Source organism: Hippocampus zosterae, chromosome 14 (genome assembly GCF_025434085.1).
Source record: "Hippocampus zosterae strain Florida chromosome 14, ASM2543408v3, whole genome shotgun sequence".
Lineage (NCBI taxonomy): Eukaryota > Metazoa > Chordata > Actinopteri > Syngnathiformes > Syngnathidae > Hippocampus > Hippocampus zosterae.
Window position 1 is genome coordinate 4,378,136 of NC_067464.1, and position 10,171 is coordinate 4,388,306.

Sequence of the window (10,171 nt, forward strand, 5' to 3'; positions counted from 1 at the left end):
ACAAAATTGATCTGAAATTGTAGGATTGGGTGAGAATAAAAGAATGTCAGCATTAATGTGGGCATTTGGGAAAATGTGGAATATTTAAAAAAAGCTGCATTTGGGTTTTGTGGAAATTCTCAAATGTAAATATAAAATATGTGGAAGAAGGTGGTAAATATGCAAAAGAACTTTGAACATATAAGAATGTGGAGGAAACAAATTACTACAAAAGCAAATTAATATTTTGCTTTTGGAGCTTTCAGAAGTGCGGATGTCTATGAAAGACAAAGAAGCGGAGGAATAATACCAAGTAACAGTGAAGTCTGAAGTTTAGGCGTACAAAACATAAAAACATGATATATGAACAAATAACACTCGTAAAATCACCGCCATATACAGTACATTCATGTCATTTTGATCAAATTAAGACCCAACAGCAGATTAGCATACACTAGGAAAACTGAAAAAACAAACACAAATAAAAATAACAAATCAAATCGTTTTGAGTGTTATGTAGGTGTTAATATATGTGCACGGGACGCACATACAGGAATGTTTGTGTAACACAAAAGTTGGCTCTGAAATGTTTGCCTCTGAGAATAATAGACAGGGCACAAAGGGTCCCTTTGTTTCTACTTACATCTCAGGACAACATTGTGTAACAAGAAATGAAATTCATCTTGTGTTGAAATGTTACAACCACCAAATGAAACGCTGCCCTCGAGTCCAGACAGACTGTGCTGCGTTTTTTTTTTTTTTTAAGGTCTTTCGATCAGCATCCCCAGTGTTCAGTTTATGATGCCCTGTTGGCGGGCTTTGTTCCTCAAATGGCGCTTGCGCATTCGGATGATCCACTGCACGGTCAGCTTGGCAAAATTGGCTGCCTTGAAGAGAGCCATGAAGACGCCGCAGAGAATGGCTGCCGACGACCACGGGTTTGCTGTCACGATCTGTTTGAATTCCAAAAAGAGAGAAAAGCTTGTGTTTCCACTTATCGGAACAGTTCGGCTCATCATAATTTAGTATTTGACAGATTAATTGGAAAAATAGAAAAACAATCTACGCGTACTATGCATGTACACAAAGATTCACTATAAAATCCCCCTAAAGATACTCTTCTCTCCATGTAAAATTTAGAGTTGTACACTGCCTACCACCCGATGACGCCCGTGACCGTCGCTAAGATAAGGAATTCAGAAAATCGATGGATCGTTGGATGCATTGTCATCGTCCGGTGTCACCTTGGTGCCACTAAGTGACTCACTAAGCTGCAATAATATTCGTCATTTTTGGCCAACTGGGGGCACTATAATATACACATACATGTAAACAACTCCTCAGTGGGTTACAGTAACAACAGAGGATAAAGAATATATGCCAGTGAGTATTGTGATTGTATGTCTACACTGCATTGTTTGTGTTCAAATATCTGTTGCAAAAAGGGTCATAACACACTTATTGATTGTCGATTGGCATTTTCTATTAGCATTAAGCTCGCGGGGACATTCCTCAGGCATATTTGTTTGCTTGTTTTAAAAATAGATAATGTCATTCTCTTTGTTTCATTTTTAGTTTGACAGACAATATGAACTGGGGGGGGGGGTGACGTTAAACCGCTTGAAGTTTTGGAAGACGGGTGTACGCCATCTCTGTTGGGATCTTAAAACCTACCAGTTGGATTTCTTGGATAAAAGGATCGCGCCACTCAAAGACGGCAAAGAAGAGCTGGTTGCTCCTTTCGGGTTCGGGCCTCTTGTCGTTGAATTTGACCACAGCGGACTGAAAGAGAAATCAGTGATCATCAAAAAATAAATAAAATTCATAAAAAGCATTAACTGTTGAATTTATCTTTAGATTTTGGCCATAAAATAGACATAGACATGATAAAAGTAACTCAATGAGTGAAGTTCTAGCCATTATTTTCTTTGAAGTGATACTTTTCCAGGATGTCAAAACATGTAATCTTTGACAGAATTACATTTTAATTATGACGTATGGAGAGAGTTGGTTCGGATAATGGATGGATGGATGATTAAAATCCTCGTGGTGTCCTAGCGGTCAGTAACAGTCTCAGATGCTGATTGAATTGAATGACGTCAGAGTTCTATCTAGTGGACAGACGGCGCAAAGGCATCTCTTAGTGAATCCAACACGGTTGAGACAATTCATCGCAAAACTCTGGCCAATTAGGATTATTTTGAAACAGGCTCGTATTCTGTCAATATAATCGGCAGACTGATTAATCGGTCGAGCCCTCCTTACTTACCTCTTGGCGAAACTCCACCGATTGGTCGCTTTTCCCTGATGTCATCACCAAGGACATCTTGACCCACGTACGGAAGCCCCCGGAGAAGGTCCACGTGGAGTAGTTCCTCTCACAGTCCCTCATGAACTTAGATTTATTCAAACTGGAGAGTGAGATTTTAAAGAGTCAATAAAGGGGCGAATGTCACTCTCATGGGATTCATCTATTCAGATGCCGAGGCCAGGGCTATGATCTTCCTCTCGATTTTGGGATGGATATCTTGCCGCTGAGCTTTGGGCAGAATTCTTTCCATGTTCAGTTTTTCGGGTTACTGGTCTCTGAGTTTAAGATGAAAAGGAAGTTGATTTTATGACGATCTGGCCTTTGTATAATTCGGAACCAGGACAGTATTGGGTCAACATCATTCAAGCACACAAATCAATAGCATCAATGTAGTGTTTGTATCAGCTAATCAATTTTCAAAATTAAGCTAATATATAAACAATGACTAACAGTCATCAGGTTATGTTTCTGTGATATGTGTAAGTCAATGAATCAAGTTCAAACTGGAGTCGCAAGTGGAAAAATCTCATGAAGAACAATTAGCACGACAAACGGTGCCGTTACCTGATATCCAGGTCGCTAAACTTGGCGAATAGCATGTACGTGATTGCGCTGAAGTCCTCCTCGGTTTCGTTCTGACTGAACTGCATAAAGATTAACTCCTTGTTGCGGACATCCGACGGTCCTTGCACCACCAGCGCCTTCTTCTCCGACACAAGAACTGTTAGCTTGCTTTTGTAAGGAGAGTGCCATATTTACCACAAACCTTCGTTCGGTTGGTGAAGAGCCCATAGTAGGTCACCTCTTTGATGACGCAGTCGCCCTCTTGAGGCTTTCCAGGGTCCACCAGGGGCGGGATGTGGTCGTGGTAGTGGTGCCGGCAGCTCAGTAGCCGGGCATTGCCGGGATACAGAGCGATACCTATGACGATAGAGGTCGCAGCTTATCAGAGTAATGCATGGCAGTGATATTCTCACAGCATGCGCCAATTGCTGCAGAACATGACTAAAATGGCAGTTAAAACTGACACCCAATTTAGTGGAAGGCAGAACTGGCGGGGAATCCAGCCAAGGCCATATGCTCATCCTCTGCGTCCGACACTTTGATGCAAACTCTGAATCTTAAATTAATTTAACTATGTTTCATAAGGTGGCGGCCCGGTAGTCCAGTGGTTAGCACGTCGGCTTCACAGTGCAGAGGTACCGGGTTCGATTCCAGCTCCGGCCTCCCTATGTGGAGCTTGCATGTTCTCCCCGGGCCTGCGTGGGTTTTCTCCGGGTGCTCCGGTTTCCTCCCACATTCCAAAAATATGCATGGCAGGCTGATTGAACACTCTAAATTGGCCCTAGGTGTGAGTGTGAGTGCGAATGGTTGTTCGTTTCTGTGTGCCCTGCGATTGGCTGGCAACCGATTCAGGGTGTCCCCCGCCTACTGCCCGAAGACGGCTGGGATAGGCTCCAGCACCCCCCGCGACCCTAGTGAGGATCAAGCGGCTCGGAAGATGAATGAATGAATGAATGTTTCATAAGAGCTGGAAAAATGTCATGTCTAACAGGAAAAAGAGACTGGAGTCCCAGCTGGCCTTAGGAATGGGCAAGTAAAACCTTATTTCAAGGTATTGGTTCACTAACGAAAGATGGTGATACCAGCCACCGATACTGAAGGGAAAAGCAAAAAAATATCTAATAAAACTAAAACAAAGCATTTTAGAGAGAAATTAAAACTTGGAAAGACTAACAAACCCACTCTAAGATCTAATTAAAATAACTGATTTTAAAAAACAAAAGTCGTGGAGGTGGGGAGTATGGGTCATCATATGGGTAGAACTGCATTTTGATTGTACAGAATTCTAATGTCTTGACTGGCTAATATTTAAAAAATATAACAATAACTGTATGGAAAAATCCCAAATTGTAATAACTTTGATACGCACCAGGAGGCGAGAAGGCATCCACCTCCTTGTAGGTGACTGACATGACGGGATGGTTGAGTTTGTCCAGGAAGTCGGAGATGGTCTGGTAGGCCAGGAAGGCGGCCACAGTGGTCAGCAGCAGGTAGATGAAGATGAGCACCACCGTGAACACGTTTTTCAGGCACGCCTTGCTGACCCGCTTCGACGGTGTGATGTCTTGAGCTTCATCCTCTGAAAAAGTGGGAAAAACAGAACCTCTTGCCGTATCGAGATAACTACAACAGTGCACAATAGAAATGAATACAATGACTACCCACAAAAAAAATCTGCATAAAAATAAAAGCAACAACTGTCTGTACCTGGCGAAACGCTCTCAATGCGCTCCTCGCCGTCTTCCAGGACGTCTCGGAAAAAATCCGGTGACTGCATTTCTTCGTTGTGGTCATCGTCATCATTGAACTGCGGTATCAAACAACAACGTGGATAATAAACACATTCAATGGATAACAATTAGCATGGAGAGTCTCACCCTAAAGCAGTAGACATACAGTATGAACTAACGGTGGGGCAACACATGGAGACAGAAAATATCACAATACTCACAGGCATAGCAGAACGAGTGACAGTGAGTGACCCATCATTTCGAAATGAGGTTTTGACACAATCAAAAGAAAATGATCTCAGCTTTACAGAATCTGTTCAAAAACTCAAAAACAAGTTCAATGGAAGCAAGACTTGCAAAGCTGTAAATAAGAGGTCCTATGTTACAATATAACCTCACCTGTTGCAGTGTCTTTGTTTGAAATAGCTTTTGATTTCAGCAAATTCAACCTCAGAATGCTTCAAATTCAAGGACTATTTTAGTGCTTTACAACTTATCTTGAAACACTGCTTTGCATGATAATTTGAAACACCAAATTTGAACAAAAACTGCATTTTATTTTGAAAACTAAATACCGTTATCATTGGGAGGTAGGTTCAAAAACATTGAAATTATTCCCTAACAGTCGATCACTTGAAAATTATACTGAGACCCATTTGCACAGACTATCTATAAAAAATGAGAGAAACCTTTTGTAAAATAATGTGGAACACACATGTGTGTGTATAAATAAAAGAACGGAATAAACTTCTTAATTTTTTTTGTCCAGTCAGCTTGTTCGGTCAGGAAGCTTCTCTTCCTGCACTTGCATGGGGATCACATGACGTCAAGTGCGAAGGCACACTCACATACGATGAAGGATTTACTAAAAATTAAAAACCGCACACACATCTGACGCGTAAGAAAACGTACAATCAAGCATCTTGGGGTATTTAGGAAAGAGTTGTACAAATTTGACTCGTATTTCAATCAACGATTAGACATAAACGTACCTCTCGATAAGTTCTGTCCTTTCCGAGCATTCCGTAAACTCCGCTCCTCTCCCGAAACAACACTTGTGCTGAAGGTTCTCGTCGCGCTCTCAACTTTTAGTCAACATTTTAAAGAAAAACGGGCAAAAAAATGAGACTATGTGGTCAAATAAACAAAAATATATGGTTTTCCAAAAACGATAAAGGACCATCTCATCATATGAAAGGACGCAAAAAGATCAGAAGAAAAGTTCGCGTCCGGGGCTGGCTTCTTTCCTTGTCCCACCTCGCTTGCCTGATGTTGTCTTCGTCGACCGTAAGGAAAAAAAGGCAACGCCAATTTTGTCGGCGTGAATGACGAAATGAAAGGGCGCAGGGGGCTTAATTGTGGCTCCAAGTTATTCAATTTTGGCGATCATATACTAATTTGTCGACAGGAAGTTCCAATATATGGTTTTAACACCATCCCCATGAAAACGAGACGTGGCGGTTTCAAATGGAGCGCACCTTCCTCGACAATGCGACGACGATAACCTCTCCCTCGCCTCTTCGCGACAAGTTGCGCTCGATTTGTTTGTCCAGCCACGCCGCCCATTATTTGTAGTTTGTGTGAACACATTACACTTTGTGGTCACAAAGTAATATTTTATTAGCTTGTTATACGCATTCTGTTGTCACTATTTAATTCTCCAAACGCCAATGTCACGTCTGTGGCTGAGCGAAAAACATGTTTTTTTAAATATAAAAATGCACCCACTTTGGCCACAATACAAGGAACACTTGGTTCACATTACAAAACTTGGCATTTAAACAGGGGTGTGTTGACTTTTTATATTCATTCGGTCACATTTTTATGTAAAGCACTTTGCTTCAGATGCCATTATTTTTTTTAATCGTGTTTAATCTGTAATTAGTGGTTTCTAATATTTTGAAACGCCATGGCAGTTTTACACGGTAAAGATGATAAATGCCACTTCTAATGTAATATGTAATAATATGGAGACAATTGTGTCGTAAAAATTTACACGGCGTAAATGTACATTGTGGTAAGATCTAAATCATCAGTATGCGGTATGTTATGACTGAGCAAGATTTTACGAATCGAGACTTTGCTCTATCCAGGTGATGACTTGAAATGCATTGGGGCCTCAACTTGACATGGTTGATTTTTGCAACATTAACTTGGTATTACCTTGAAACTATTTCCGAAAAGCTCAGATAATTCTTACTACGAATAACTCAACAGTTCCCAAAATGTATTGAGCAAAGACGTAGTTTACTAAAGAAAATTCTTGCGTAACACCACAGTACAAAAAAAAGATTCTCATACAGGACCCTCCTCTTTGTGAGAATATTGCAATCTTTTTATTTTTGGAAAAAAAACACAACAAAGCAAAGCAGTAAGTAAATAGCTTGCAATTCCCATGAAAATTGATTGCTCACGAGCTAAAATCCCAACAAGCTGCAAACCATTAGATGCTAAAAGAAGATAGCAGCAGACAACAACATATTTACAACGAGAAAAGCAGCTGTCTAAAAAAAAACACTATGTCATCACCAGGCCTCGCCGTGCAAACAGTAAGTTGGACTTCTTTGCTTTGCGCTCTTCAGCTTGTTTGGCTTGTCTCTCCTCCCTGCAAATGGCCACAAAACAGAATCAGAATGCACCTCAAAGTAGTACATCACGACAAATTGGAATTAATTGTATTTTATCAAGACGGGATATATTCATTTCATATAATTTCCTCCATTTTCCGACTAGCGTTTTTGAATTTCAAAAGAATATGAAAGCTCCATGTTTTGCCATTTGTGATTCCACCGCTTTCACTAATGGTTAAAAAAAAAATTCCCGGCCTACTTTAGTATCCTGTTGAATTTGAAGCTGTACAGTACATAATTTAACAGAGACAACTACAAAGCTATTCGAACAGAACATACTCCGTCTGCGAGGGAAATTAACAAAATCCAAGTTAATCCACACCTGGTCTGCACTTTATGCTGTTTGTAGTATTTCTTTCGAGAGTCGGCGACCAAAGACTTGTCGGCGGCTTTGTCGGCGGCTTTGTCGTCGTTGCAGTCGCTGAACGGCTTCAGTTTGCCTACGAGCGCAAACGGACAACAGTAAGGGGTGGTTTACATTGGGGGGTCGTGACGAAAAGGTGGATGATGTTACCCGTGTGAGGCTTGTAGGTGAGCGGGCGGGACAGGCTGGCCTTCAGGTCGAAAACGGGCTTCTTCTGGGTTCCCGGAGTGACGCTCGTGTTGCCAGAGAACAAAAATGATGCTTTTGGGTGGCAACAAAGGCTATTATTTGACTCTGTACAATCCCCAAATTAATTCACCAGTGTACGGACTTGTGCATACGGTTGTGGCACCGACCTGCGGACGTCTGCGTCTTGGGTGTGCTCGTGGCCGCGGCGGATGAATAGCGCGCCGGCGTCTTCACTAGTGACCTCTTGTACTCGTTGTCAGGCATCAGTTCGGAAAACCTGCACGGAAACAAAACAAATGATATGCGATGCATAATAGATTGGACATCGTTTGTTGTGATGAAGATTGCTTTGTTCAAAAATACATTACAGAAGGACCCTGAAGAGAAAATAATCGCAAATCAAATCGTAATCTTCAGGGGACAGACTAATGGCATTTCGATGGGAAAGGACAATTTGAGATGCAAGGTTTGTGGGTTACGAGCATGGTCATGGAACAAATTAAACTCATATCTCAAGGTACCACTGTATATTTTTAAAAAAAGGCACCGTGTAAAAAGATATATAGAGAATTAGCAATCAGACTGTGTGAAAACTATGCTTGGCTTCACCTGACGTTGATCCTTCTTGTGCAAAGCACAGAGGGCTTGAATACAGAATCTTGCTTTTTCTCAGTCAACTTGCTTGGAGGATCTGGTTTGCCCGTCGTCTGCGGACTCTTGTTCCTGTAGGGCGCGGGGCTGAACAAGGACACCCGACTAGCCTTGGCCGCCTGCGTCATGCCACAAAACAGGGAACGTCATACACTATTGTCCGCAACAAAAAAGGTGCCCATCTGCGTGGACCTTGAGCTCTGGTACAGGCTCCATCTTCCTCTTGTTGGTGTTCTTCCTCTGCACATAGGCGTCGATGGACTCCATCTTGTTGAAGTGAGCCTCGTGGAGTTTTTGGAAATCTGCGTGATGAAATGAAGGGATAATAATGTTCTCTTATGGAGCTCAAGTGTTTTGAGGGGTGGGGGGTCACCTTACTTGGAGTGACGGGTTTCAGGGCTGCCCTCTTCACCTGCCGCCCTTTGTAACGAGGGATCTTACCAGGTTTGGCCACACTGGGAACATGACCTGCAGAGAGCAAGAGAGAGAGAAAAAGAGAGAAAGAGAGAGAGAAAACAGTATAAAATGTAACAGAATATTTGCATATTGACATTTTCCGTGCATGATATAAAAGGTATTCTTTATGGAAGGACCTGAAATGCAAAAAAAATACAATAAAATTGAATATGATCTATCAATTTAAGTGGTGGCACTCAATATACTGAATGTTCAATATTTAAAACACAAGAATGTGTTCATATAATATTTATAACATTTGTACGCACCTAGTCGGGCAATCGTCAGTGAGCTCTGGGTAGCCCAATACAATCACATCATGACCCCGGGCCACTGATAAAGTAGAACCCAGTAAAATTCTTATGATGATGAATATTAGCATGACTGACCTCCGCCATCCTTGGGCTCGCTCTGCACTTGAACGCTCATGTCTGAAGACGCGATCACAGGTTCATTCTCTCCCCTCTTCTCAGTCTTGGATAGAGAAGACAATCGTCTCTTCTTGTAAACTCGGACTTGTGGGACCACGTCACTGCTTCCCTTTGGAGGAAAAACAACATTCAGTGTTGCGTTCACGGACGTGGCCTCCGGGCACGACGTGAATACCTCATTATCCAACTTGGCATCAGAATCACGGGTTCTTGTCTTTTTCGCTTTTCCTCGACGTGTGTTCACAAACACTGAGGAGCTGCAAAACACCTCCTGGGATTGGTCTGTCTGGACCTCAGCAGTGACTTTGGCCTCCATCTCTTCTACCTTGTTGACACAAAGGAAAAAAATAATACTAACCCACTTCCCTTCTTGACAAACCTGCCTGAACAAAACATCAGGCGTGATCAATAGTTTACCTTGTCGTTTTCGGTTTCCTTGTTTTGCTCGTAATGCTTCTTAATGGCTTTTAAGAGCCTGTCCGCCTATTTGCACACGCATATAGTTAGACGACTAATCTGAACAAAGAAATTGTGAGTTTGTAGTCGTTAGGCTAAATGTTAGTGCCGAAGAAATCTTCGTTACCCTTACCTTCATATTAGCCTTGAGACCCAGTTGCTTCGCTCGGTTGCGTAGCTCCGCATATTTCATTGAATCCAAATCCATTGTTTTGTATGATTAATAAGTGAACGAGTGAGAAAAGAGCAGAAACTCGCACAGTGCTCGTAACAAACAATTTGAAACGACTCAAGATTCAAAATGTGGGCGTGTGGCATGCGATTGGCTAATAGTATGGAAAGGAAAAGCTCTCACCCAATCGCAGACGCGGATTTGCGGAACCCCGCAGCCAATCGCAGGGTACAGATAA

General features: G+C 42.0%; 2 protein-coding genes across 3 annotated transcripts; both read right to left on the minus strand.

Annotated features, from left to right (window-relative positions):
* Positions 1 to 293: 293 nt before the first annotated feature.
* Positions 294 to 6,075, minus strand: pacc1 (proton activated chloride channel 1). Of its 2 annotated transcripts, none has more exons than XM_052087055.1 (8): positions 5,577 to 6,075; positions 4,562 to 4,661; positions 4,224 to 4,433; positions 3,057 to 3,211; positions 2,855 to 2,994; positions 2,249 to 2,390; positions 1,654 to 1,761; positions 294 to 932 (listed from the first exon to the last, which is right to left on the minus strand). In XM_052087055.1, the coding sequence occupies exons 1-8, from the start codon at positions 5,604 to 5,606 to the stop codon at positions 771 to 773; spliced, it is 1,047 nt and encodes a 348-aa protein (XP_051943015.1). In that variant the 5' UTR covers positions 5,607 to 6,075; the 3' UTR covers positions 294 to 770. The 2 variants fall into 2 exon arrangements, with proteins under 2 accessions (XP_051943015.1, XP_051943014.1); XM_052087054.1 differs by having other exon boundaries at positions 2,855 to 2,997.
* A 737-nt stretch (positions 6,076 to 6,812) lies between these two features.
* nusap1 (nucleolar and spindle associated protein 1) lies at positions 6,813 to 10,079 on the minus strand. The gene is made up of 11 exons (XM_052085454.1): positions 9,895 to 10,079; positions 9,723 to 9,788; positions 9,481 to 9,630; positions 9,264 to 9,414; positions 8,797 to 8,886; positions 8,611 to 8,720; positions 8,377 to 8,537; positions 7,935 to 8,044; positions 7,729 to 7,839; positions 7,537 to 7,654; positions 6,813 to 7,189 (listed from the first exon to the last, which is right to left on the minus strand). The coding sequence occupies exons 1-11, from the start codon at positions 9,967 to 9,969 to the stop codon at positions 7,102 to 7,104; spliced, it is 1,230 nt and encodes a 409-aa protein (XP_051941414.1). The 5' UTR covers positions 9,970 to 10,079; the 3' UTR covers positions 6,813 to 7,101.
* Between the last annotated feature and the right edge of the window lie 92 nt (positions 10,080 to 10,171).

Bases quoted from the DNA above. Each gene is read 5' to 3' on its own strand.
- pacc1 (XM_052087054.1), bottom strand. From the start codon at position 5,606: ATGCTCGGAAAGGACAGAACTTATCGAGAG. The intron at 2,998-3,056 runs GTTTGTGGTAAA...CTTGTGTCGGAG, and splicing joins TCTTCACCAACCGAACGAAG to AAGAAGGCGCTGGTGGTGCA. The intron at 2,391-2,854 runs GTAACGGCACCG...CTCACTCTCCAG, and splicing joins TTTAGCGACCTGGATATCAG to TTTGAATAAATCTAAGTTCA.
- nusap1 (XM_052085454.1), bottom strand. From the start codon at position 9,969: ATGGATTTGGATTCAATGAAATATGCGGAGCTACGCAACCGAGCGAAG. The intron at 9,415-9,480 runs GTATTCACGTCG...TTTCCTCCAAAG, and splicing joins ATGCCAAGTTGGATAATGAG to GGAAGCAGTGACGTGGTCCC. The intron at 8,538-8,610 runs GTCCACGCAGAT...GGCATGACGCAG, and splicing joins AGCCTGTACCAGAGCTCAAG to GCGGCCAAGGCTAGTCGGGT.